Genomic DNA, 27,511 nt, shown 5'->3' with positions numbered 1-27,511 from the left:
ATCGAAGACCGGAAGTCCTTGAGGTCCTCTGACCTCATTATGTCTGACCTTTGGTTTGGCTTATTTGAGTGATCATTTGTCTGACAGGGTCATTTAAGCTCCTGTTGCTACAGCAATGTTGGCTTGTAACAGTAGTTATATATCATATTTGGTCAGGTTCCCTGGGGGCCCACGTACTGCAAACATCTCTTTGAACAGTTTTTACCACCACTTTTTTTCAGGGTTTCAGGGGTTATGTGGAAAGATTTTGATTGTCTTTTTAAACCTATAAAAGACAATAATCACAGTCAAAAATACAATTTATTGTAATGAGAAATTATATTTCATATTAAAGCTAGTCCTTTAAATGTTCTGTTCATCAAAAAAGAAAAAAAATACATACATACATGATATGCATGATATATATATATATATATATATATATATATATATATATATAATATATATATATATATATATATAAATATATATAAAAAATATATAAAAAATATATATCATGGTTTCCACAAAAATATTAAAAACATCTGTTTTCAACTGATAAAATATCTTGATAACATATTTCAGCCAAATGTTTCAACAATATCAAACTAAATGCAGTTTATATTGTTTTTCGATATGCTGAAACTGATCAGTTTAAGCAAGTGATGACACACATTTTGTTATTTTCAGTAAACCATGCTGTTAACAACCACCAAAATATATTTTTTTTCTGTACTAGTCAGTACAGTAATTGTTCTGACTCTGGAAACGAGAGTGTTACTTAACCAATGTAATTCTAGCACTGGATTTAAAGGTCTTCATCCAGTGCTCATTACTATAAAGGATAAGTGGGCTCTGTCTGGCCACAAGATCTTGCTTACACATCTCCTCTGCTTGGCTATGGAGGAATTGAGAGCAGCCTTGTCAGCTCCACTCTCCCACAATCCTGTGTGACTATAATCCACAGGAGGCTCCTCCGTTGAGGGCAGAAATAGCAACGGCCCCTTAGGTCCTGTGGTTATCACCTTACACCTCGGCCGGACGTTACTGGTCCTTTGCTATACAGAATTGCTCAGCATTATTACGCTGAAGTTTCTCAAAAGAACTAGGCATCTCTGAATCTCCTTTGTTTTTGTTTTTTGTAAATCAAAGCATTTTATTTCATTCATATTTATAACTGTGCCAAAACCGAGAGGAATTTGTGGCAACACATGTTTAAGCCATTGAAAATGTAAGAAAACTCAGAGTGACCTATTTTGGGATTTGGGGATCGTGTTTTTATTTGAACTGTGAAGACTGTCAAGTCTGTATTAATAATTGAAGTTTTCTTTTTTTAAATTCATTTGAATCTAGATTTTAGCTAAATTATAGAAATACTTACCACTGAAACCTGAATGCTATCATTAGTTTTCTAATGTAGGTGCCATTAAAACCTTTAATCCTGTGTGCATGTCCTCCCCTGATATCTGTGCACGTGATAGGCTACTGTAGCAGGGATTACACAGCCTGTTTACACCCACCTTCCTTTATACCCACAAATGACAGATGAATGATGCCTGAAAGACACATTGTCTTTTAAAGGCATGTAGTTTATTCTCTTTTGAGCTGTCTCCTCTGTTTATTTGTGCATTATTGTATGTGAAAGCTTATGGGGTGTTTGCAATCTTTGAGGTACAAAGAAAAGCAATGATTTGGGGGAAATAGCTCTCATGCATTACCATAAATGCTCCTGGTTTTGTGATAATACAAAATATCTTATTTTCTCTTGTGTGGCTGTTATCTGCTTTTAACAGCATCATGACTGTACTGTCCTCTACACTGACAAAAGACTGTGGGCTGAGGGCCACAAGACAGAATTCAGAAAACAGCTCTGGAAGTCGGCCAGGCAGTGCATTGCTCTGCCAAAGGAATAAGTGCTTACAATATTACCAGTGTGAGATTGAGCCACTGGAGGAGGCATAACAGTATTAATGGATCATTGTTTTTCAGCTATGGAAGAAAAAAGTCAATGAAATTCTCTATTACAATAGAATGACAATATGCAAAGTGATTTTCTAGTATAATTCATTGATTGTTGAATTAAAAAAATGCTATTTTCAGCTCTCAGATACTTACCAATGTGCTTTGTATTTATTGCACAGATATTTAGATTTATTTATTTTTGTAGTTGAATAACACTGTTGAATGTAGTATTTAGCAAATCTCAGAATGAATAGAATCTTTTTTGTGTTTGATTCATCATAATGTTTTGATGCCTAATTTCAGTCACAGCATCTAAATTGATGATTTAGTTTTTATTGTTTTGTTTTTCATTTATCTTGACAAAATAATATATCGAAATTCAATACCTTTTAATACAAGACTTTGTTTTTGCTGTGGAAAAGTCATTTCTGCCCTCTTGACCGGTATATCAATATCATTGTTTATTGCATAGATATTTCAATAATATTTCTACAATATTATTTATTATTTTAACACTTTGAAAATCTCAAAATGAATATTTCATATTCTGTTCACTATATTATAATTTCACTTTCTATTTAAAATGATTGATTTTAGTTGTTAGAGTTTTATTTTTAATTTATTAGAAAAATTGTTAAAGATAGTTTAAAATTTCAGTATTGGCTGTTTATTGGTTATCTGCTACAAAATGTAAATATTCATGATACCCGTATTTTTCGGACTATAAGTCGTACCAGTCCAAAAATACGTCATGATGAGGAAAAAAACATATATAAGTCGCACTGGACTATAAGTCGCATTTATTTAGAACCAAGAGAAAACATTACCGTCTACAGCCGCGAGAGGGCGCTCTATGTCTTCAGTGTCTACTACAGGAGCACTGAGCAGCATAGATTGCCCTCTCGCGGCTGGAGACGGTAATGTTTTCTATTGGTTCATTTCTCTTGGTTCATTTCTCTCGGTTCATGTCAAATTAATTTTGATAAATAAGTCGCACCTGACTATAAGTCGCAGGACCAGCCAAACTATGAAAAAAAAGCACAAGTTTATCTGATCAGTATCACTTCCTGGATTGAAACATTGTGCTCGCTGATTAAGTTCGTCTTTTCCAATATGCACACAAATCCCTCAAAATAATGGGAGTTCCCATTATGCTCTACCAGTCCAAACCCATTTTAATACGTGTTCATGGCTGTCACCTGGCTCTGTTTCTCAGGGAGCTGTGGGAACATGGTGCTGATGAATCTGATCACAGGCCCGGCAGTTCTGCCCTGCTGCCAGCATTGTAGCTGAAACAATGGAGATCAGGGTAGGGCATGCGCCCTTGCTGTTTTCAACATTTTCCCCCAGTTAAATCCATTTAGACTAAAGCAAGAATAACACTTGCTACAGTGATTGCACAGTAATTGATTTATTCACTGACTAAGTGTTTGAATGTCTGTTGTGCATCTTTAATATGAGGGCAATCAGCACAAAACCTCCAGCCATCAATACACAGAAAGAGAGAGAGAAAAGGAAATTATTTAGGTAACCCTCAGGCCCACATTATAATGATGAACACAGAACTCACAGCTGTAATACTGGTACATATGAAAATGATTTATTTTTGGGACAAGAAAATGTAAAAAAAAAAAAAAAAAAAAAGGTAGTGTAAATGTGTTTTTTCTTCCCTAAAATATTTTTTCTAAAACCATCACAACATTATATTAAAGTATGAAAAATTCATTTTGAGATTTTTTTAAATTACATTTTAATAGTGTTATTAGATAAAAAGTATGGGTTAAATTATTAGTGGTTGTATTATAATTTTAATATATTATACTATACTATAATTTTAATGTATTATAATACTCCAACAATGTTGTTGTTGTTTTTTGTTTTGTTAACACTGATTCTGTGTCAACCAAAAATAATAAAAAAATTCATTCACAAAAATATTATAAAAAGTCTAAGATCAGCCAGTAACCAATGTCATCTGATGTTCGTCACTTAGTGCCTTTTTGTCTTTTTCCTAGTAGTACCCTATCAGCAAAGCTTGTGCAGCAGTGAACGGAGCTCCGGACCAATCCACTGCTTTCGCTGTCGGGAGGTGTGTAAAGGAGAGGTGGTACGAGTGCAGCATGTGCACTTCCACATCAAATGCTTCACCTGCCAAGGTAAGAGTATTTTGCCCATATGCAATGCATTGTAAACTCTGTGACCTCTCAGAGTCATGTTTTAATTATGGGAAAAGCTTGCATACTGACTTGGATTTGTTTCAGATATACAATTTCCAATAGATTCTGTTTCATAATGGCACTTTATTAAGAACTAAAGCAGAGCTCTCTGTCTCTGACCTAATAGCAGTTTGACTTGAGTCGTTATAAGTAGTGGATTTCTGATTTAATGATGTGGCTGTCTGAAGTAGGGACCTGTTGCGTAATGAGATCCACTGGCCTCACATTGTCAAGATGGTTGTTCAGTGATGCCCCATGGCATTGCCCTCCATTATCAGTGACATTAGTGACATCAAGAAATTTAAATGTAAAATTAATGTGAATATGATGTGACCAAGTACTGTCACCTTTAGATTATGTAAGATGAAAAATGTGGAAGTGAAACCCTTGAGAGAAAGACTAATTTGTGGTTTAATGAGCTTTAAAAAAGGTTGTATACTTTTACCTGCTTACACCCAAACTGGTGTAGCCACATGGTCCCTGCACTGCATTTAAGTGGTTTCTGTGGTAACCGTGTGGAGGGGCACCCTTCCCCTGATTGGTGGTTATTCTCAACAACACTATCAAACCGACAGCCAATAGCAGCCTCCTATAACAAACCCTGGGGCATAGTTGGGGGGGGCTCATAGATGGAGACAGGGTGGGAGCGATTGAAAGAGAATGGCAGTTTCCCTCCCACCATTATGACATCACGAGTTGCCTTGGAGCAAATGAAGTTACTCAACAATAACAGTCCTTTTCCCCTTTGCTTCTTCTCTCTCAAATTCACCCTCTCTCCCATCGCTGTCTATATCTTCCATAAAAATTACCTCAAGCGATAATATATTTCATCTCTAACTCAACCCCACCCCTTATCTCATGATTCTTGCTTTGTATAATTGTGTGTATTAACTGTGCTGTATGTGTGTAGGAAGTAAATACTTCTTCTTCAACAGCTCGTCTCTCCAACATTGTTGCCATTTCATTGTTGCACGGTGATTTGTTTACAGTCCTGTGACTGAAGGCTCGGTTTCCGTGCATGCTGTGAATTTTGTTTGGATGGAAGAACTGAGTGTGATGATGAGCTGTGGGGCTTTGAGACCCAGTTAATTGGACAAAGAGAACATTTGTGGGGTGTTTCACAGGAAACCCCGCATGTACTGTCACAGGTCAGTTGCTGGTGTTCGTAAACACGTGACAGTCTGCTTTCAGCAGATTTGTATGAGATTTGTATGCCCATAATGTGATTGTTTGTTTACTGAGTTTGCGTGTTATTCAATACAGGTTCAATGGAAAAATGTGCTTGTGGTGACTTTTCTACAAAATCAGATTACATTGGTTCTAACTTGTTTCGCGACACTTTCAAAGTGAAATGTCTAGTGGCATGGGGGGTGAACAAAGTCCTCCTGTAGCAAATCGATGCGTTTTTGTAAGAAAAATAACCATATTTAAAATTCATTAATCAATTTAATCTTGCTTGAGCTCACTGATGTACACGGAAGCAGTTCCGGGGGAATTACGTATGAGGTCCGCTTTGCGCATGCGCCACTCAGACGTGATGAACGCAGAAGCGCAGGGGAGAGATCAAAGCAAAACAACAAGTCACTAATTAAAAGTACAAAACAAGGATTTGTAAAGAAGTTTGTCGGAGGATTTTGATAGAAGCCAAGAGGAGACTGGTTTTCCTTTGCTAAAGTAAGGAATCTTTGCTTCCTTTGCTCCTGTTAACAAACGTTAGTTTTCACGAGAATTACCGGCGCATGCGCAATGCCAACCTCACACGTCATCAGCCTGGAGCTGCTTCCGTGTACAATTGTTGGCGCAAGCTACATTAAAGTGATTGTTATGCTTTCAATATGGATATTTTCCTTACAAAAACGCATCGATTCGCTACAGAAGGACTTTGTTCAGCCCCCGGAGCTGTGTGAGGTCCTTTTTTAATGGATGGGTGCTTTTTATTTGCACTGCAAAACCCGCTGAGTGCCATTAAACAGCTTGAAAGATCAAAGACAATTTTTTATATAACTCCGGCTGGATTTGTCTGAAAGAAGAAAGTCATATAAAAAATAGGATGACTTGAGGGTGTGTAATTTATGGGCTAATTTTAATTTTTTGGTGAACTAACCTTTAAATCAGATCTTTTGAATTTGAATCTATCTTTTCCAGTATTTATTTCAGCACACATTTAAAACAAGATCTGATTTTCAATTCAATTCAATTCAAGTTTATTTGTATAGCGCTTTTTACAATACAAATCGTTACAAAGCAACTTTACAGAAAATTATGTTTCTACAATATTTAGTAGTAGCTAGTAGTTTGTGCACGTTTGGCACAACATAGAAACAAAATAGAGACATCATTAGCATAGCTGCTGATCCAACAAAGTAAAATTAGTTTAACCCAAGCTAAAGAATAAAAATGCAGATGCAACTACACTCACAATTTAAGAGATACATTATTCGAATGCTTGGCGAAAGAGATGCGTTTTTAATCTAGATTTAAACAGAGAGAGTGTGTCTGAACCCCGAACATTATCAGGAAGGCTATTCCAGAGTTTGGGAGCCAAATGTGAAAAAGCTCTACCTCCTTTAGTGGACTTTGCTATCCTAGGAACTACCAAAAGTCCAGCGTTTTGTGACCTTAGGGTGCGTGATGGGTTGTAGCGTGGTAGAAGGCTAGTTAGGTACGCAGGAGCTAAACCATTTAGGGCCTTATAGATAAGTAATGATAATTTGTAACTGATACGGAACTTAATAGGTAACCAGTGCAGAGACTGTAAAATTGGGGTAATATGATCATATTTTCTTGACCTGGTAAGGACTCTAGCTGCTGCATTTTGGACTACCTGTAGCTTGTTTATTGACGAAGCAGGACAACCACCTAGAAGTCCATTACAATAGTCCAGTCTAGAGGTCATGAAAGCATGAACTAGCTTTTCTGCATCAGAAACAGATAACATGTTTCGTAGCTTGGCAATGTTTCTAAGATGGAAGAATGCGGTTTTTGTAACATTGGAAATATGATTTTCAAAAGACAAATTGCTGTCCAATATAACACCCAGATTTCTGACTGTAGAGGAAGTAACAGTACATCCGTCTAGTTGCAGATTGTAATCTACAAGATTCTGTGTGGTGTTTTTTGGTCCAATAATTAATATCTCTGTCTTATCCGAATTTAATTGGAGAAAATTATTTGTCATCCAATCTTTTACATTTTTAACACACTCTGTTAGCTTAGATAATTGGGAAGTTTCATCTGGTCTCGTTGAGATATATAGCTGAGTATCATCAGCATAACAGTGGAAGCTAATTCCGTATTTTCTAATAATATTACCAAGGGGCAACATGTATATTGAAAATAGAAGGGGACCTAGGACGGATCCTTGTGGCACTCCATATTTTACTGATGATAAATGAGATGACACCCCATTTAAGTAAACAAAATGGTAGCGATCGGACAGGTAGGATCTAAACCATCTTAGAGCCTGCCCTTGAATACCTGTATAGTTTTGTAATCGATCTATGAGTATGTCATGATCTATGGTGTCGAACGCAGCACTAAGATCAAGTAAGACTAGAAATGAGATGCAGCCTTGATCTGACGCAAGAAGCAGGTCAATTGTAATTTTAACAAGTGCAGTTTCTGTGCTATGGTGGGGCCTAAAACCTGACTGAAATTCTTCATACAGATCATTTTTATGCAGGAAGGTGCTCAATTGAGCAGACACAACTTTTTCTAAAATTTTAGACATAAATGGAAGATTTGAAATAGGCCTATAATTTGCCAGTACACTAGGATCTAGTTTTGGTTTCTTAATAAGAGGCTTGATAACCGCCAGCTTGAATGGTTTTGGGACGTGACCTAAAGATAACGACGAGTTAATGATATTGAGAAGCGGTTCTTCGGCTACAGGTAACAGCTCTTTTAGTAATTTAGTGGGTACAGGATCTAATAAACATGTTGTTGGTTTAGATACAGTGATAAGTTTATTTAGCTCTTCCTGTCCTATATTTGTAAAGCACTGCAGTTTATCTTTGGGTGCGACGGATGAAACTGAAGTGTTAGACGCTGTAGAATCTACATTCGCTATTGTATTTCTAATGTTATCTATTTTATCAGTGAAGAAATTCATAAAGTCATTACTATTTAACGTTGGTGGAATATTTGAATCAGGTGGCGTCTGGTAATTTGTTAATTTAGCCACTGTGCTAAATAAAAACCTTGGATTGTTTTGGTTATTTTCAATGAGTTTGTGGATATGCTCTGCCCTAGCAGTTTTTAGAGCCTGTCTATACCTGGACATACTGTTTTTCCATGCAATTTTAAAAACTTCCAAGTTATTTTTTCTCCATTTGCGTTCAAGACTACGAGTTACTTTCTTGAGAGAGTGAGTATTACTGTTATACCATGGCACAGTACGTTTTTCTCTAACCTTTTTCAATTTGATGGGGGCAACAGCTTCTAATGTATTAGAGAAAATAGTGCCCATGTTGTCAGTAATTTCGTCTAATTCATGTGTATTTTTGGGTACAAATAGCAGTTGAGATAGATCAGGCAGGTTATTTGCGAATCTGTCTTTGGTGGCTGGAACAATAGTTCTGCCCAGACGGTAACGCTGAGACATATAATTAATATCAGTTATACGCAGCATGCACGATACAAGGAAATGGTCTGTAATATCATCACTTTGGGGTACAATATCTATAGCAGTAAGATCGATTCCATGCGATATAATTAGATCTAGTGTATGATTAAAACGATGAGTGGGCCCGGTGACATTTTGCTTGACTCCAAAGGAGTTTATTAGGTCAGTAAACGCAAGTCCTAATGTATCATTTGCATTATCAACGTGAATATTAAAATCTCCCATGATTAGCGCCTTATCAACTGTAACTAGAAGGTCTGAGAGGAAATCTGCAAGTTCTTTTAGGAATTCTGTATACGGCCCTGGTGGTCTATACACAGTAGCCAGAGCAAGAGATACATTAGATTTCTTTTGCATGTCTGACAGTGTAACATTTAGCAGAAGTATTTCAAAAGAGTTAAACCTGTATCCTGTTTTCTGGGTAACATTGAGAATATCACTATATATTGTTGCAACACCTCCTCCACGACCAGTCTGACGGGGCTCATGCTTATAACAGTAGTTTGGTGGAGTAGACTCATTTAGACCAAAATAATCATTTGGTTTTAGCCAGGTTTCAGTCAAGCAGAGTACATCAAAACTATTTGAAAGTGAAAGTGAAGTGACATTCAGCCAAGTATGGTGACCCATACTCAGAATTTGTGCTCTGCATTTAACCCATCCGAAGTGCACACACACAGAGCAGTGAACACACACACACACACACTGTGAGCACACACCCGGAGCAGTGGGCAGCCATTTATGCTGCGGCGCCCGGGGAGCAGTTGGGGGTTCGATGCCTTGCTCAAGGGCACCTAAGTCATGGTATTGAAGGTGGAGAGAGCACTGTACATGCACTCCCCCCACCCACAATTCCTGCCGGCCCGGGACTCGAACTCACAACCTTTCGATTGGGAGTCCGACTCTCTAACCATTAGGCCACGACTTCCCTAATCATTTTTCTGTGATCATTTCATTTACAATAACTGCTTTGGGTGTGAGTGATCTAATATTTATGAGCCCAAACTTTAAAAATTGTTTTTGTTCATTTACTTTACATTTTTCTGGTTTAATTACGATAAGATTTTTTCTAGATCCTACATTATATTTTGACCTCACTATTCGGGGAACAGACACAGTCTTAATAGTTTTTACAGCACAAGTACTTTTATCATTTAAGCGGGTGGAACAAAAGTCATCATAATAGTTATTAGAGAATTGTCTTACTAGTCACATGGAGCGAAGTGTCCTGGAGATGTTGTCAGAGAGCAGCTCCGCTCCGATTCTGCTGGGGTGTAATCCATCAGCGCGAAACAGCCTAGGACGCTCCCAGAAAAGATTCCAGTTATTAACAAATAGCAGTTTCTGTTCTTTACACCATGACAACAACCATTCATTCAAGCAAAAATCTACTGAACCTTTCGTGTCCTCGTCGATACGTGGGCAGTGGTCCAGACACGACGATCGTCGCCGCGGGCGTCGTGCTGCGAACCGTCTCGATCAGGCTGCTGAAGTCCCTCTTCAGCGTCTCCGTCTGCCGCAGCGTGGTGTCGTTAACCCCGGCGTGAAGCACGACCGCTCTGGGGCTCTCGTCGACCTTCAGGATCGCGGGTATCTGCGCAGAAACATCGAGAACACGAGCACCAGGCAAACAATGAGTGTGCACTTTACCTTCGGCTAACGTAGCACTTACGTGTCGGACGATGGAGTCTCCGATGATCACAGCGTCGCGTCCTGTCTCGCGGAGGGGAGCGAAGCGGTTCCGGATGGAGATGTCGAAGGCAGAAGGGGGAGAAGTCGCCGCCCGGGACCCGGCTCGCGTCCTCCGCTGTGGATGCACCCAGGGTCCGCGGTGTCCCGGCGTCGCAGTGAAGGACATCTGGGAAGATCCCGTCCTGGGTGCACCGGGCCTGTGCAGAGAAACACACGGAGTAGACGTGGTGGGACTGTTAGCAGATCGCTGTATACTTACCCCGGACTTGTGAGCGTCAGCCCGGGATGATTCCAGCGCGGCTCTCCGCTCTCTCAGCTGGGCCTGCCTCACCTCCAGGTCGCGAATCTGCTTTCCCACGGCCTCGAGCTCGAGCTGCACAGAGTGGAGACATTCATCCGCCATTAAAGCAAGTAACAGTGAGTACAGCAGTGGTAATGTGTGTGAATAGAGTATTAGCAATGTTAGCGCAGTTAGCTGCAACCACGCCGCTGATGCTAACGGGCTAAAAGCTAATAGCGGACCCGGGAGATCAAAATAAAACTAGTGATAGCGAGGCGCTCTAATTGTTTTTGTTGTAGAATACAATAGAGGATATATTCACACGTTATATAAACGGAAACGATGATGTATAAAATTGATTTTTGAGTAAAAAATAGTCAATGAAAAGAATATAGTGACGGAGCTCAAACGCAGTACAGCCGCCAAATTACTAGTGTATATATATATATATCTATATATATATATGATTAACGTGAATCTTATCATTTCTCTTCTACACTAGATGTCACCCTTATTTACCCTCATTCATTCTTCACTTATCATGGCGGAGATACTGTTGATGAGAACCAAGAACAAAGCCATATGCGTGATTCACAATGCACAGGTGAAGTGCTATAAATCTGCAGAAGCATTTGATATCATGCATAAGTCGCCATTTGATATCATGCAAAATCCACCATTCATTCATTGATTGCAAAAATCAATGAATGAATGGTGGATTTTGTTTACTAATGTAACTTACACACATACTTAAGTTCGGACGATGCTCTAGGGCTGTGCAATTAATTGAAAAACCGGTTTGATTTCGATTTTGGCCTCCAACGATCATGAAAATACAATAATCGAGATAAAACGATTATTGCGCCCCATTCTGCCCCCTTTTTGCAGCGCTGTACTTTCGTTCCTCCATAAAAGACCAATTTCCCGTGCAAATCAGTAAAATCATGGTACATGACATTTGCATAATGGGACATGCTTTATTTATAAAAGTATATTTATTCATGTTTTTAAAAGCGTAAAAGAGAACTTTCGCTGCTCCTCAGAAAGAGATATGCGCTTAGAGATGGAACAGGGATATGTAAAGTCATCATTTAGCTCAAGGTGCTCTCCTAAATGCTCAAATACATGCAAAAATGTGTCAAAATGCTGTGCTTAGTGATCCAGAATAAAATAATTGCATCTATAACAGTTCACTGGCATATTAAAAGTGATATGGTCAATATATAATGTAATATTTTTGAGTTACGAATACGATTTTTTAATAATACTGCTATGTCATAATTATTCAACCCCTATTCAATTTTGCTGTTTTTAAATCACTTGTTTGCATGGTGGGGAATAAAACAGTCTCAAAACACAATTAAGCCTCTAGAAACTCTATTAAAAACAGAATTAGATTGAGCTGTTACACATACAGTTAGCCCATCCATGTGCTGAAGTTGAGTAGCAAAAATGTCAACAGAGATCTCACAAAAGCTAAAGAGAATCAATATTGTATTACTTTAGAAAGGCTAAGGCTATATGACAATTTCCAAGACATTGAAAGTTCCTAAAGACACATCTCTCAGCCTTATTCCTTAGCTTAAAGTGTGTTTTACCAGAAAACCTTTGAGGGTGTTGAAGAAAAAGCACAATATCATAAAATGTTTCATCAGAGCAACTGGGAAAAACCTGCAATGTACAGCCAAAGACTTGCAAGATGACCCGATGAAAGGAGGAAATACAGTACAGACCAAAAGTTTGGACACACCTTCTCATTCAAAGAGTTTTTTTATTTTCATGACTATGAAAATTATAGAGTCACACTGAAGGCATCAAGGGCTATTTGACCAAGAAGGAGAGTGATGGGGTGCTGCGCCAGATGACCTGGCCTCCACAGTCACCGGACCTGAACCCAGTCGAGATGGTTTAGGGGTGAGCTGGACCGCAGACAGAATGCAAAAGGGCCAACAAGTGCTAAGCATCTCTCGGGGAACTCCTTCAAGTCTGTTGGAAGACCATTTCAGGTGACTACCTCTTGAAGCTCATCAAGAGAATGCCAAGAGTGTGCAAAGCAGTAATCAAAGCAAAAGGTGGCTACTTTGAAGAACCTAGAATATGACATATTTTCAGTTGTTTCACACTTTTTTGTTATGTATATAATTCCATATATAATTCCACATGTGTTAATTCATAATTTTGATGCCTTCAGTGTGAATCTACAATTTTCATAGTCATGAGAATAAAGAAAACTCTTTGAATGAGAAGGTGTGTCCAAACTTTTGGTCTGTACTGTACATTTCAATGCATTGTGTAAGAAGAACACTAGACAAGTATGGCCTTCATTTTGAGACATCTTGATGAATACCACTCTCGATCAAGAAGAACAAAAGGCCAACTTGAACTTGATAAAATTCATTTGTTTTGACCCCTGGATCAGCGGTATATCTGCTGCAAAACAGGCAAAGCTCATAAGCAGAAATACACCATCTCCATTGTCAAACTTGGAGATGGATCAGTCCTGTTATGGGGTTTCTTAACTGTAGCAGGAAGTGGAAATCATGACTGTATGAAGGACATCATGGATTCTTTGAAGTATCAGGCCATTTTGACAAGAATTGTGATGCCTTTGGTGCACTGAAGCTGATGATGGACTTTCCTGCAGGACAGTCATCCCAAAGTTCAATGTGCAAACCAAAGATTATCAGTGATCTGGAAGCTTTTTCAGGCGAGGAATGGGCCAAGACTGTAGTAGAGAGGTGACAGAAGCTTCTAAACACTTACAGACAGCGTTTATTGGTGATTTTAAAGAATAAAAGATTCTGCACAAAGGGGGTTGAATAATTTTGAACATGAATGTTTCGAGCCAATTTGAAATTTATCATAATTCATCAATGTCCACTTTAATCTTTAATATTCAGCCACTTCTTTATGATAGTAATGCTACAGCCACTACAGTAATTTCTTACAAGAAATATGTGGACATCAAAACATGCAAGCTCAGGGTGTCGGTTTAAATTTTTAATTTGAAGTCTCGATGAACAGTTAGCATATTTAGAAAGATAATGATGTATTCTTCGCTGTTGTCTCCTGTATTTCCCTTATAAATCTGATAGAATGGTGCACATTGTTCCCAGATGAACACTACAAGCAAATGTAGTTTAAGATGGTCCGTGTATGTAAATGTAAACTGTTTGTGTGTAGCAGCATTTACTTTGAACAGAGCCGCTCTGAGAGGCACATAACCTACACACATATAAATAAAACAAACATATATTTGTTTAATTGAATTATAGCCTTTGTGAATTCAAAATTGCACAATGCTTTATAATGATTTTAAACAGTTTTAATATTTTATGCCGTTTTTTCATGAATTCTTGTCCGTGGAATGTGCCACTTCAAGTATTTTAATCTGCATGGGCATAATGCAGTTGAGGATTTTTTTTTATATTCAAGTCCTCCAATCTGACAGAGGAATCATGACAGCCCTTCCCCATTTGAAAAAAACCTAGTGAGTAGCCTGCATAGACAGCTTTTTAAAGCTATTTTTGATATATTACTGATGCAAAGACTAAATATTATGCTGCCTACACATTTTGACTCATTATTAAGGCAGAGTCACATGTAGATAAGGTAATAATTCCAGGATGGTGGACAAAGTGAGAGAAAAAAAATACATTGATAATTTCATAGCACCATTAGCTTAGCAACATGCTAACTCTATCTTGTTAGATGTGGCAACACAGAAAACTCATTAAATATCTATTTGGTTGTGCATTTATTTTCCCTTTTCAAATAAAAGTCAGATTGGAGAGTAACAGCTCTCAGTGGGGAATGGAAGACACACTTTTGTCCTGACCTCCTGACTCCTTTCTAGCTTTCTAGTTGGTTCTTCTCCCTCTCCTTCATCAATGCAAACAGATAATGAACACAGCTGTGCAGCTATTGATATAATAGGAGACAAATGGTGGCCCCAAAATGTATTTGTACAGCACTAAGAAAAGTAACGATATCATTGCATTACATAACAAAATTTTGAAATAAGTGATTTAAAGGGTAACACAAGTATACTTTTAAAGTAGATCATTTCAGATGTTCTGCAATGAAATTTAAATGCTCATCATGTGGAAAATTGAGCAGACTGCATGAAAGTTGTTAAGATAAATACTTTAAGAGAGCAACACACGTTTTCTGTTCTTTCTGTAAGAAAATCTGCTGCTTTTTAACTCAAAGTGTGGAGCATTTGATTTGAATTCTTGACAGTATGTCTGAGTGAAATGTAATGCAACAATAAATAGAGCAGCTCATGAGTGACTCACAAGTACTGTATGAGCACCATCAATAAACTGTCAGACAGGAAAGTTCACAGAAAAATGAATGTTCTGACATCATTTCCTCGCCCCTGCATAAGTTTCTTTCTTCAGTGGAGCATAAAATTTGATATTTTGAGAAATCCCTCAGTGTTTTTATCCATTTATTGGACAAGTTCATAACCAAAACTGTCTGGTTACCAGCATGTTTCATAATATATGAAATGATGAGTAAATGATGACAGAATTTTCAGTTTTGGGTAAACTATCCCTTTAAGTTATAGTTCCACTTGAGCTCCTTTCTCTCTCCATTGCTCTTCTGTGTGATAAGGACATGGTTCTGAACAGATTGGCAAAGTAGTGCTTAGAATTTCAAGAGGGAGAAAGTTTATGTCTTTTTTTTTATGGAAAATTACTGGTGACTGTTGCAATAAGCACTCACCAGTATAGATTTTCAAATCTGACAACTTGGAGTAATGTTTATTACATTACAGAAATTGTATGGTTTAATATTGGATATTTACAGGATATGTACCTTTCCCTATTTCTGCATTTAGCTTACATTTGCCATCATTATATGCTCACTTAAAGTTAATCTTTAAAAACATTATCCATTTTTCATACTGTACATTGTAATGTTGGGACGACTACACTTACTTTTTACTTTTTTTATTTAGACAAAATAGTATAGAATTTTAATATTAAATTTATAGGATATTGGCCAAAACATTAAAATTGTTTTTATTGGTGCATTAGTGGATGCCTAATAAATTCTTAAGCAAGTCGTCTGCATCTGCAAGTTATTTGTAATTTCAGGGTCAAATTAAAGGAATTTTACTGCTGAATAAACATAGATGTCTACAGTTTTGTCATTGTCAACAAATTCTTTTCAGAGCTGTAAGTCATGAGCATTTAGTTTACTTTACAAATCAAATAATGATTTTCAGCACTGCTTCTTCTGAACAGGACTGGCAGGTCATTAAGATGTCTGTCAAAACAGATCTTATTTTAAAGCTGAGAGTTAATTGGCCGTGTAAAATGTAGTTTTTTTTTCTTCCTCCAGGCATATGCAGATCTCTTCCTATAATGACATGCTAGTCTCATCAACCTAATCGATTTAAAAAAAAAATACTAGATTTTATATATATATATATATATATATATAGATTAATACAACTTTAATTTGTTTGGCAAAATTAACTGAACTCAAACTATAGGTGTTTTGCATAAATGTAATGTAAATAATGCAAATGCTCTTTGGCTGTTGATCTATAAAACTGGTAAAGCAAACAAACATTTGGACAATCAAATATGAGGTGCTCTGAACTCAAGACTATTTTATTTGTGTATTATAAAGCACCTGTGATGGAGTCAGTAGAACAATCAGTTGGTATATGAGTGGAGCCCCTGTTTTTCCGAGTTGTCAGCCGCTAGAGGATGAAGACTGAGCAGGATGGGAGCTTCTCGTAACTATGGCAACATATACCCGTCCAATCATTAAGCCCATGCTATAGTTGCTGGGGAGACTTTCTCCCACAGATGAAAGGACAGTGGCAGTATTAGAGACTGAATTTCCTTTGTGTTTTCCTGAAGATCTAGATAAGGTGTCATGGATTAGCCTGCCACATGTCAAAACCCCAGACTGGAAATTGGGCCATCTATATTTATTATGAATAAAGTAATATGCATTTATTCTACAACCTGTGAATAGAATACATGTGAATTTGTGTTTTCCAAATGGCTCATGTCAGAGAAAATGTTAGTCTAAATCAATATAGATTAAAAGAGCTCAAATCAGTGAGGTTAAGCTTGGATTGGACGAATGAATATTGCCTGTCTTATTATACCTGAAAGGCTCCTGCATCATTAGGCATTTTTCAGTGAGGTTAGTAGGTTAATGAAAGCAGCTGAACAGCCTTCGAGTGAGACAGAAACAGAGCGCGACCTGCTGAAAACACTATTTCACCCTGTTTAAATCAGGTTTAGGGTTTGAACAGGAAGCAGGAATTCACTGAGTGCAGAGAAACTGTACGCTGATCACAGTGATGTGATTTTAACATTTTGGCAGCATGTGATAACCTCTATTTTTAAATTGAGTAAAATGTCTGCTTTATTCAAGTTAAAGTAGTTAGGCTCTTTTTATGTCATATTTCTTTCTATATCATTAGATGTAGAATAACATAACGCTCTATGATAATATTTACTATACCATATACTGTACTATACTATATAGTATACAGTACTATACAATAATATAATATGCACTTTTTTAATGAATACTTTAATATTTACTTCAATATTTTTAATATTTAATATAATTTTTATTGTATCAAATATTTTATTGTAAAAAGAGTTGAAGAAGTGGCTGTTTTGATATAGATCACTCCTATTTTATTGGATAGTAATATAATGATCAAAATAAGCAGTATACTTTTTATAATGCTTTATGTATTTATTTATTCAATGGGATACAGTGACAGTTTATGTATACATATGGTTTGTATGTATATTGGTTGGATGTACAGAAGTGACATTAGCAGAATAATAATAAATAAATAAAACTGTAGATAGCCAAAAGGTGGAGTCTTTGTGGGTACAGCATTGTCATTAGTTACTGCATTTTTACTGGTGCTTGGGAATATTAAATTATGCCTTAGATAGACTACAGGAGATAAGTACTTAAGGAAAAATGCCTAAGAGTTACTCTCACTTCTGAGGAAACCCCAGCCCCTTGGATTTATTTATCTGTTGTCAACATATGCATAATTTCATTGTTGTCATTCTCTTATTTTCTTGCTGTTACTCACTGATTCCACAAAAGACCATCTGGTTGCTCAGTGGAGGGCCCTGAGGGGGCTAATCGCTTCCTCTTCTCTCACTAAACTTTCACTCCATCTTTCATTCAGTCAAAACAGCACATTAATTACAGTTGATGAGATTCCTATCATCACCAGGAAGGTAGGACAGAAGCGATGCGGTTGGTAGAAAGAGGCACAGACAGGTGTGGGCAGAAAGAGAAGGGAACCGTTGTCATAGACCAAGCCTCATGCTGTGCTGTGAATCATAGAGCATAATCTCCAAAACCATTTAGGTGAGATAACTGGCATAATCATTAATTGTACTGAAATAGCTGATGACAATATAGTATAAAATGTATTATAGATCACTGTTTATTTATAAATTGAAATACTCACATACAATGAGTTCCAACTGTTTTTTTTCTTAGAAATAGCACACCAGGTTTAAATTATATTTCGAATGTACATTCCCAGATATTTCCTGATAGTCTCAGACTTTTGAAAAGTATAACTATTTGTATAAAGCGTAGTAACTTTATTATATTTTGCTTTCTGTAAAAGAGGACAACAGTGACAGAAAGAGTGAGACTCACCTGTCACTGACTTACTTTGCCAAGTGTTGAGGAACTAAAGATGATAAAACGTAATTGTAACACTTGATGCAATAAAAAGAAAATCCTAGGAACAAAAGTCTGGATGGTTGAAGCATGGAGTAGAGGAGAAGGGGCAATAGGAGTGTACTGAGTGTTCCGGGGTACTGGAAAGTCCTGAAGAAGGGAATTTTAATTGCATCTGTTGGCTGCTGATAAATACATAATCAGTCATCCCTCCTGCTGGTCCTTTATCAGTTCTGTTTTAATGACCACAGTTCTGAGCAGCGAATGCCTGAACACAGTGAATAAAAGAGAGAGAGAGAGGATGAGACTTGGAAACAGTATATATAAATGACATTCCCTGAACATGCTAATGTATCAGTTCTGCTGTATAATTTTCTTTTAATTTTAAGAATGTTGTGATTTCTGATGTCAAGTACCCCATGTTGATCAGCCATTTTAAGACACACCTGTACTATGAAAGTGTGATATTCTGAAGATAAACATTTTATCTTGTATCTCAAATTGTTGAAATATAATTTGAAAAATAGTATCTGTATATACATTTAAAGAGAAACGTAATCAATATAAATGTTTTAAATTAAACTCAACATCTATTTGTATTGTGTTTATCATAACTCCCTAAAATGACAAAACTTTTTTTCTCTCTCAAATTTGTTTTTGACAGACCCCATAGATCTTATTTTATCTTTATAATTTAACCATTTCACTTTTTATTCGTTTTTACAAAACTTATAAAACTTGCTTTTTCTACTCCTCTCAAATATCATCTGAATAACTGAACATCAGTAACAGTTTTTAGTGAAGCTAGCTGGTATTTAGGAGGGCTAAACTGGCTCTCCATGTGCTCCTAATTTAAACATGTACAGCAGTTACTCCAAGCCATCAAAACCCCTAGTCAGTTTCCACCAGCCCAAACAGACACACTCTACCTCAGAACAGGATCCTGAAGTCAACTTGAAGAATGCCACACAACACCAATTTGATATAGACTTTACTATTAGAACTGACATTAGTAATGCCTTCCACATGACACAAAGATGATCTTCACATGTTGTCTAAAAGTGATTTGGACAGCCACACAAATAAGCAATCTCACACCTCAGGCGTTTTGTATGGGACCCTGCTGTCTCTAGGGCAACCGTGGAAGGTTTAGGTTTCCTATGGCAACTGTGAAAGAGGACGTCCCTCCCAACAATCTCTCAGCCAATGAACTGCTGTTCTAAGCGCCATTTATCAGAACTGAAATGTTCTTCACTAATTACTTGACCACTCCATTAAAAGGCATTTAGATTCGTCTGACCAATCCATTTCAGGCAATCATAAATGCATTTGCTTAATCGTGTTTTTGTTGTGATTTTTCTCATTCTTTCATTCTCATGACACAATCCTATGGAAATGGTGTGAGTGGGAAATAAATCTGTATTTTTAATTTCTCTATTTTATATAACTGGTGTAGATACGTTGTTCTTGCATTCCACCAGTTAATCAGTCCATTGATAAAGAAATATATTTAATAAAGTCTCTAAATGTGCTATCACAGTGCAGTCTGAATATTCACAAGAACTTCATTACTCTATCTGGCCTTTCAGTGCCTCTGCAGGGACAAGCAGTGACCGGTTCATCTCTTTCTAAAAGGCCTCTGGTTATATTGTTCATGCTGAGCCTCGAAGAGCTCCATCATCCTCATCTATCCAGTTGAGCTCAGGATTATTGCCTTGTGGAAGTAGGCATGGCTCCAGAACAAAGCACGGGCCCTCTGGGTCTTCGTTCATGCTGTCTCACCCTCTTACCCTGTGCCCTCTCTCCATACCACGTGGCCCAGTGTGCATGTCTGTTTGCTATATCTCGGTGAAGAGCTGTCGGTTTGGGAACTCCATGAGCTAGCGGCATCATAGATGGGATAATGAGTCCTCGTTTCAGTAAGCAGCAGCTTTTCTCTGACAATCAGGCTTGAAATAGAGACAATTAAAGAAAAGTACCACTGGTGCACTTCTAATTTAATTGCTTTTTTTATCGTTTAAATATTTTTCTTAAGAAAAAAAATACCTATTCAAGGTTGTGGCTTTCACCTTAAGTGAGAGCAATGTTTATTCTTGTAAAAATCCTCATTGTTTTAGTGCAGTATTTTGGTTTATTTATAAATGGTATAATCTGATTATTAATTTTACCCACAAATTGTGTTCTTGTCATTTTGACACAGAGAGGAGGTTTTTTTTTTTTATCCCATTAGACTAAAAGTAACTTTGCTCACACAGGGTTAAATAACTTCCCCAAAACATTTTTTGATAATTTTTCGTTTTTTTTTTGACCTTGTTACAGTTCTTGTGGTGTTCCTGGTCAACTTTTTTTCAGTTACTACATTTTGTATTTATTTTTGGAACTGAATGATCATATGCCTCATTGATCTAAGCTTATGCACCTCCGTTTTTGAGTGAACATTGATAAAATTATTCACAAATAATGTTTCTCAAATAACTCAAAAACTGAAGTGCATAAGCTCAGAACAGTGAGGCCTATGACCAATCAGTCACCATAAAATAAGCACAATATTACAACGTACAGTTGCACATAAGGCCGCAAATACACAAGCAAACTTCACTGTGATAGTTATTAAAGTGTAGATTCATTGTGGATGAGCTCATCCTGTAACATCGCACTAAAACACAGACACACAAAGATTTCCATTATTCTGCAGTAATGTTCTCATTATAATTTTATGTAGCCTATATGATGGGCACAGGTTGCACTTAACTGTATTTTCCTTTTTCGAAGTGATTCCAATCATATTTCAAGCAATTCAAAACCAGAGTGGTGAACAGTGCACATCTGAAGTCTTTCTGAAGGAAATTATTTATGTGCTTTAATATATCGGGCACATTTTATTGGGTCGATAACGATAACAGTAAATATTAACATATATCAGCTGATACTGATATGGTGCCCAGTATATTGTATATATAAATTGCTTATATTGAACTACTGTTTTAAAAGAAACTATAGCTTACGATTTAAAAATATGAGTAGATTGTAACTTGACAGTTTCATAGCAACTTCCCCAATGAGATCCCACTCTGTGTTTCTGCTGTCTCTTATTTGTTTGCTTCTGACTGCTTTATAGAGTTTGTTTCATCTGTCATGGTTTTTGTATTACAGTTCATGCTTTTTTGCATTTTTGAAGCAGCAATGTTAATACTGTCTCTGGAAGTTGTTTCAGTTGAAAAGGCCTTAAGAGTTTTCTTTTTTTTTCATTAGGCTTCAAATGTCATGTGTTCCAGAGTTCTCTCTGTAATTGCAGGGTTTCAATCCAGTTGGGCCATTTGAAGCAACATGCCATTGTTTTGTGGTTGTCTGAAATGTGGCTGGCTGGCACAGAGTCTCTTAAACACACACACACACAGACATTCACGGCAGGGCTATAATTTCCCTGCACATGTGGTTACACTGCCAAAGACTCAAGATTTCTGTAGAAATCCCAGTTCTGTTGAAGCTGCTGGCCCACAGTGAAGATTTTGCAGCAGTCCTAGTGCCCACTGGCAATATAATATTCTGATAAGTTTCTTGGCCTCTTTTATTCTTTTACTCTGCCTCTATTCACAGATTCCTTTATAGAGTTAGGTTGTCATTCAGTTTCTGGAATGACGTACAGCTTACCAGCAATATTCTTTTTATGACCTAAAATATACACCTAATCACAGTATTTGGCAATCTATAATTTAACATTATTATCTATCTATCTATCTATCTATCTATCTATCTATCTATCTATCTATCTATCTATCTATCTATCTATCTATCTATCTATCCATCCATCCATCCATCCATCCATCCATCCATCCATCCATCCATCCATCCATCCATCCATCTATCTATCTATCTATCTGTCTGTCTGTCTATCTATCTATCTGTCTGTCTGTCTGTCTGTCTATCCGTCTATCCGTCTATCCGTTTATCTATCTATCTATCTATCTATCTATCTATCTATCTATATACTGTGTGTGTGTGAGTCAACATCTTAAAAGTGAACAAAAAACAAAACAAAAAAACATTTGAGCATTTTTTATTAAGTTTATTTACAGTTTTTCTCGATTGGTTTGGGTCATTTCTTGAAACCGAGATGACATTCTCAAAATAACATGGACAAATCTCCAAACCACCTTGCAATTGTTCACAACAGAATGTCATTTTTCATTGGTTTTATCAAATTGCAAATGCTTTAGTACATGTCTCAAGTGACTCTGTGCTTTTTTTCAAATGATTATGTACAAGTAGCTACAGTTAGCACAATGAGCCCACATTTAGCACATTTTCCAAATGAATAGATCTTGCTGATCTAAACTGATTAGTTGATTTTTCAGTGAAATGGTTACTCTCTCCAAAACATATATCAGCATGGTTTCATTGTGTAAGTCATCATATGCACAATTGTCTGTTCAACTGTCAAAATTAGTCAAAGATATAATACCATGAAAGAATTCCTTGGAACATTTGATAAATTTATGACAGTACTTGACAATCAATCAGGTGAAATTAGAACTAACGAAGGAGCAGTTTCCCACATCTCAGATGACCAATCAAACAGTTTGTTTAGTTACCTGACAGGTGTTGTCTATGATTATGACTGCTGCCAAAAGTATATAGACAGAGCTTGGCCCGGGGCCAGTTTCATTTGCAGTGTGAACATGGAAGCACCTCGCCAAGTACAACAGCAACTTCCTGCTCGAGGAAGAGGAGGAAGAAGAGGAGGAGTGAGAATGCGTGGAGGAATAGGGGGAAGAGGCCGAGGAGCACGGAGGCACCATGATGTCCCAGATGAAATCCGGGCCACCCTTATTGACCACGTTATAAACCATCGCCTCACAATGGCAGAGGCAGGTCGCCGAGTGCAGCCTAATGTGCCTCGGTCTACAGTCTCCTCCATCATCCAAACCTTTCGCAGGGAAAACAGGTACAGAACTATTCTATTGAACTATTCAGTGTTGGTGTGTGTGTAGGCCTAGAGTACTGTAATATCTTCATGTGATGTTATATGATACTATAAAAATGACAAAGAAAAAAAAATGGAGAAAATACTGTGAATAGTATTCCAGTCACTGTGCAGTGCATCACACTTTTAGTACCATAAAACAGCAGTACAATTACATTGGTAACTCATTTTGTAACAAATTTACAGTGTTGACCTTTGACTTGTATGTCTAGGATTGGACGACAGCCTCAAGTGGGTGGCAGAAGAAAACTTCTAAATGAACAACAAGAACGAGAAATATGCAACATGGTCATTGCAAATAATGCCATCACACTGAGACAGATTCGTAATGCAATCCTTCTAGACAATGTAATGTTCCAAAATATAAACTCTTATCAGCATCTCCACAATAGACCGGGTATTGAAGAAACATCAGATGACCATGAAACAGATTTACAGGGTACCATTTGAGAGAAACTCTGACAGAGTGAAAGAGCTGCGGTACCAGTATGTGCATGTAAGTCAACTACTGGTTGTCTATCATTGTAACACTATTACAGTAAGACATGGTTACCACTTTTTTTTGTTTTGCTTTATCCTTTTTACCTTCAGAATCCAGCTTTGTGTGACTAGAGCATTTTGCCTAGAAATTGTCTTCAGTTTTTCACTCCCTCTTTTTACAGTACTTTAGATCCTCCCTGCAGTATCTGTCTCTACTTGACTGATTAGATTTATTTTTATTCTATTGTAGAGAATAATGGCATTAGAAGGCAACGAAACCTCTCACATCCTAGTGTTCGTTGATGAAGCTGGCTTCAACCTGGCCAAAGGTCGAAGGCGTGGCCGTAACGTCATTGGCCACCGAGCCACTGTGGATGTCCCAGGCCAGCGAGGAGCAAATATAACAATGTGTGCCGCTATATCAGAAAGAGGTGTGGCCACACACATTCCCAGTTTAGGGCCTCAATTTTTAAGCTCCTCAATTTTTTGGACCACCTTTATACTGATCTGATCCCGGAAAATGAGAGAGGTGAAGAAGGACCTCAGCTACCACATTATGTCATTGTGTGGGATAATGTGAACTTCCACCGTGGCCCATGCATCAGAACCTGGTTCACCACCCAATCCCGGATGCTAATGGAGTTTCTTCCACCTTACTCTCCTTTCCTAAATCCAATTGAGGAGTTTTTTTCAGCTTGGAGGTGGAGGGTGTATGAGCATCAGGCTCAAGACCAGAGGGCCCTGCTGCATGCAATGGATGCTGCATGTGAGGACATCACAGGGGATCAATGTAGGGGATGGTTGAGACATTCATGCCGTTTCTTCCCTCGCTGCATCGCAAGAGAAAATATCCGTTGCGATGTGGATGAGAATTTATGGCCTAACAGAGAGCAGTGCGTCGATGGCCAGGAGGATGAGATGGTGGCCAGGAAAGAGAGGGTGACAATGGCGACCACTGAAAATATTACTGTACTATAGTTCTGAAACTTTATTTACAGTATGGTAGGCTAGAGTTTTTTTTATTTTTTTTATAATTGTTCACATTTACAGAATCCTGTATATGTTTTCTTTTCACAGTATGTTCTCTAATGTTAACATTTCTTTGTACGAATAAAAATGTTTACAGTTTCCTTGAGTATGAGTGGTTTATTGGAGGCTGATTTTACTGTAAAATCTTTTAGTTTTATTCATAGTGGTATTCTGTTGCTAGACCTGTGCCTCAGTGACAAAACGTCTAAGCATTTTGACTTGCAGTGCTTAAACAATGCCAAAGGTATAATGCATTTTGGGGGCATTGACTATTTATATGAGAAGGATATTTAGTTTTGACACATGGATAAACTGTTTTGGGAGAGATATGAGCTTTTGCAGGGGATCCATGGTGTTGTGCTAAACCATCCAGGTTATTTTGACAAAAGCACTAAATGAATGCACATGTGCCAAGGCAATTGAGAAGGAGCTGTGCTATTTTGACTGTACTGACCTTTTATATGGGAAAGGAATCTGCTTTTGAAGCATGGAAGAAGAGTTTGGGGAAAGATATTTGATTTTGCTAGTGAGCTATAATGTTGAGCAGAACTGGAAGACTGTTTGGCCAAATGACCTTATGGTTTTGAGAATGTCATCTCGGTTTCAAGAAATGAGCCAAACCAATCGAGAAAAACTGTAACTGAGTCTTTGGATCCACTGCAAATATATTGTCAATTTTTGATCTATTGCCCAGCTCTAGCAGCTATTCATAGTCACACCAGCAGCTCAATGACATTGTGATCGCATAATTCCAGACAGATGAGCGCTTTGATAAAGTCTTTTCACTGCTGCATTCTTATGTTTTCTTTCAGTCAGAAGCCAACCGATGAGAGACGTTATCATAATCAGCGAGCATCAGATTCCATCTCCTAATCACAGATATTAATAATTACAGACCTATTTCAATTATCAATAGTGTAACAAAAATATTTGAAAAACTAATCTTTAATCAACTTTCTAAATATCTTAATGACCAAAATGTATTATCTCCACATCAATCTGGTTTTCGATCAAATTTTTCAACCACCACTGCTCTTTTAAAATTCACAAACGACATATTGTCAGCATCAGACAGTAATATGCTGACAGGTGCTATATTTATTGATCTTACCAAAGCATTTGATATGGTTGATCATTATCTTCTCTTAGACAAATTATATGCTATTGGTCTTTCTTCTGACTCTTTATTATTTTTTAATTCTTTTCTTCATCACAGAAGTCAATGCGTTACTTTTCAAGGCAGCCAGTCAGGCTTCAAAATTATTGATAAAGGAGTTCCACAAGGTTCATCCTTAGGTCCTCTCTTATTTTCCATTTTTATTAATGATCTACCGCAAATCTGTCCTGATAGTTTAATTCACTTATATGCAGATGACACCGTAATATATTCATCCAGTTCTGACATCGCACAAATTCAATACTCTCTTCAATCTGACTTTAACTTAGTTCAAAAATGGTTTTCTTCTAATAAACTCCTCTTGAACAAAAACAAATCTTACACTATGTTGTTTTGCACTCGACCTAATTCTTTGCCTATATGTAAAAGCTGGTCTATTAGTTTTCTCGATGGAACAGCTTTAACAAAAGTTGAAGAGTTTAAATATCTTGGTCTCTGGCTTGATACTCAGCTTGCCTTCAAAGCTCATATTAATTCAATCTTCAAGAAAATATATGGTCAATTGAAGTCACTTTATCGCTCTGTTGATTGCTTTTCACAACAAGTTTGAAAAAGAATTATTACGCGCTTGATACTTCCAATAATTGATTATGCTGATACTATATACGGGAATACTACTGATTCAAATCTTCATCCTATCTCTGTACTTTATAATAGTCTTTGTAGATTTGTGCTCAGATGTCCTTATAGAACGTACTCGGTTACTAACGTAACCTCGGTTCCCTGAGATGAGGGAACGAGTACTGCGTAAGCTAGCTTACGCTATGGGAAAAGGTCCCCTTTTCTCGAGAATATGAAGCCAAAAATTATCCTTAATTTTTAATAATGTAAAACGCAGTGCTGCAGCACAGCAGACCTAAGCGAAGTGGCTCGCGCGCTTATTTGCTGTGCTGTGGCAACTGCAGCAACCTATGGTGAGGCGAAGGAGAGGAACGAACCAATGGGGGCGCTTCGCGCCCATTGGACGTCAGAGCGCGCCAAAATACGTGTGGCTGAAACTATATAAGCCGCCGCTTTGCCATAGGGATCAGGTTTTAAATCGACTGAAGCGATCACCCGATCCGAGCACATAGCACGGCAGGTTACGCAGTACTCGTTCCCTCATCTCAGGGAACCGAGGTTACGTTAGTAACCGAGTACGTTCCCTTTCGAGAGTACTCTCGTACTGCGTAAGCTAGCTTACGCTATGGGAACACAATGTAAAACGCTGTGCGTGCTCGGGAACTTCGACCTGTCACAGCCCGAGGCGAGAGCCCGGGGCTTTATAGCAGGAGAAATCCCAGTCCCAACAGCCAACCTTAGTGAGCTTTATATAGGGAACGAAAAAAGGGGGACGTGATAAGGCTTAGCACATCTATATAGAAAGTACCCTGGCCTGCAGGGC

At 37.6% G+C, this 27,511-nt stretch overlaps 1 protein-coding gene across 8 annotated transcripts in view; it reads left to right on the top strand.

Moving 5' to 3' along the window:
- Window positions 1–27,511, top strand: part of LOC132113671 (actin-binding LIM protein 3-like) — an 82,212-nt gene that overhangs the window by 4,577 nt on the left and 50,124 nt on the right. For 5 of the 8 annotated variants that reach the window (XM_059521562.1, XM_059521561.1, XM_059521560.1 and 2 more), the window contains exon 2: window positions 3,957–4,097. In XM_059521562.1, coding sequence (XP_059377545.1) covers window positions 3,957–4,097 — 141 coding nt within the window. The remainder of the gene's footprint in view (window positions 1–3,956; window positions 4,098–27,511) is intronic. The other 3 variants (XM_059521564.1, XM_059521563.1, XM_059521565.1) reach the window with 1 other exon arrangement.

This window comes from Carassius carassius, chromosome 33, assembly GCF_963082965.1.
Source record: "Carassius carassius chromosome 33, fCarCar2.1, whole genome shotgun sequence".
In the NCBI taxonomy this organism is placed as follows: Eukaryota; Metazoa; Chordata; class Actinopteri; order Cypriniformes; family Cyprinidae; genus Carassius; species Carassius carassius.
Note: the sequence above shows the minus strand (reverse complement) of the source record. Positions and strands in the feature narration are given on the sequence as shown.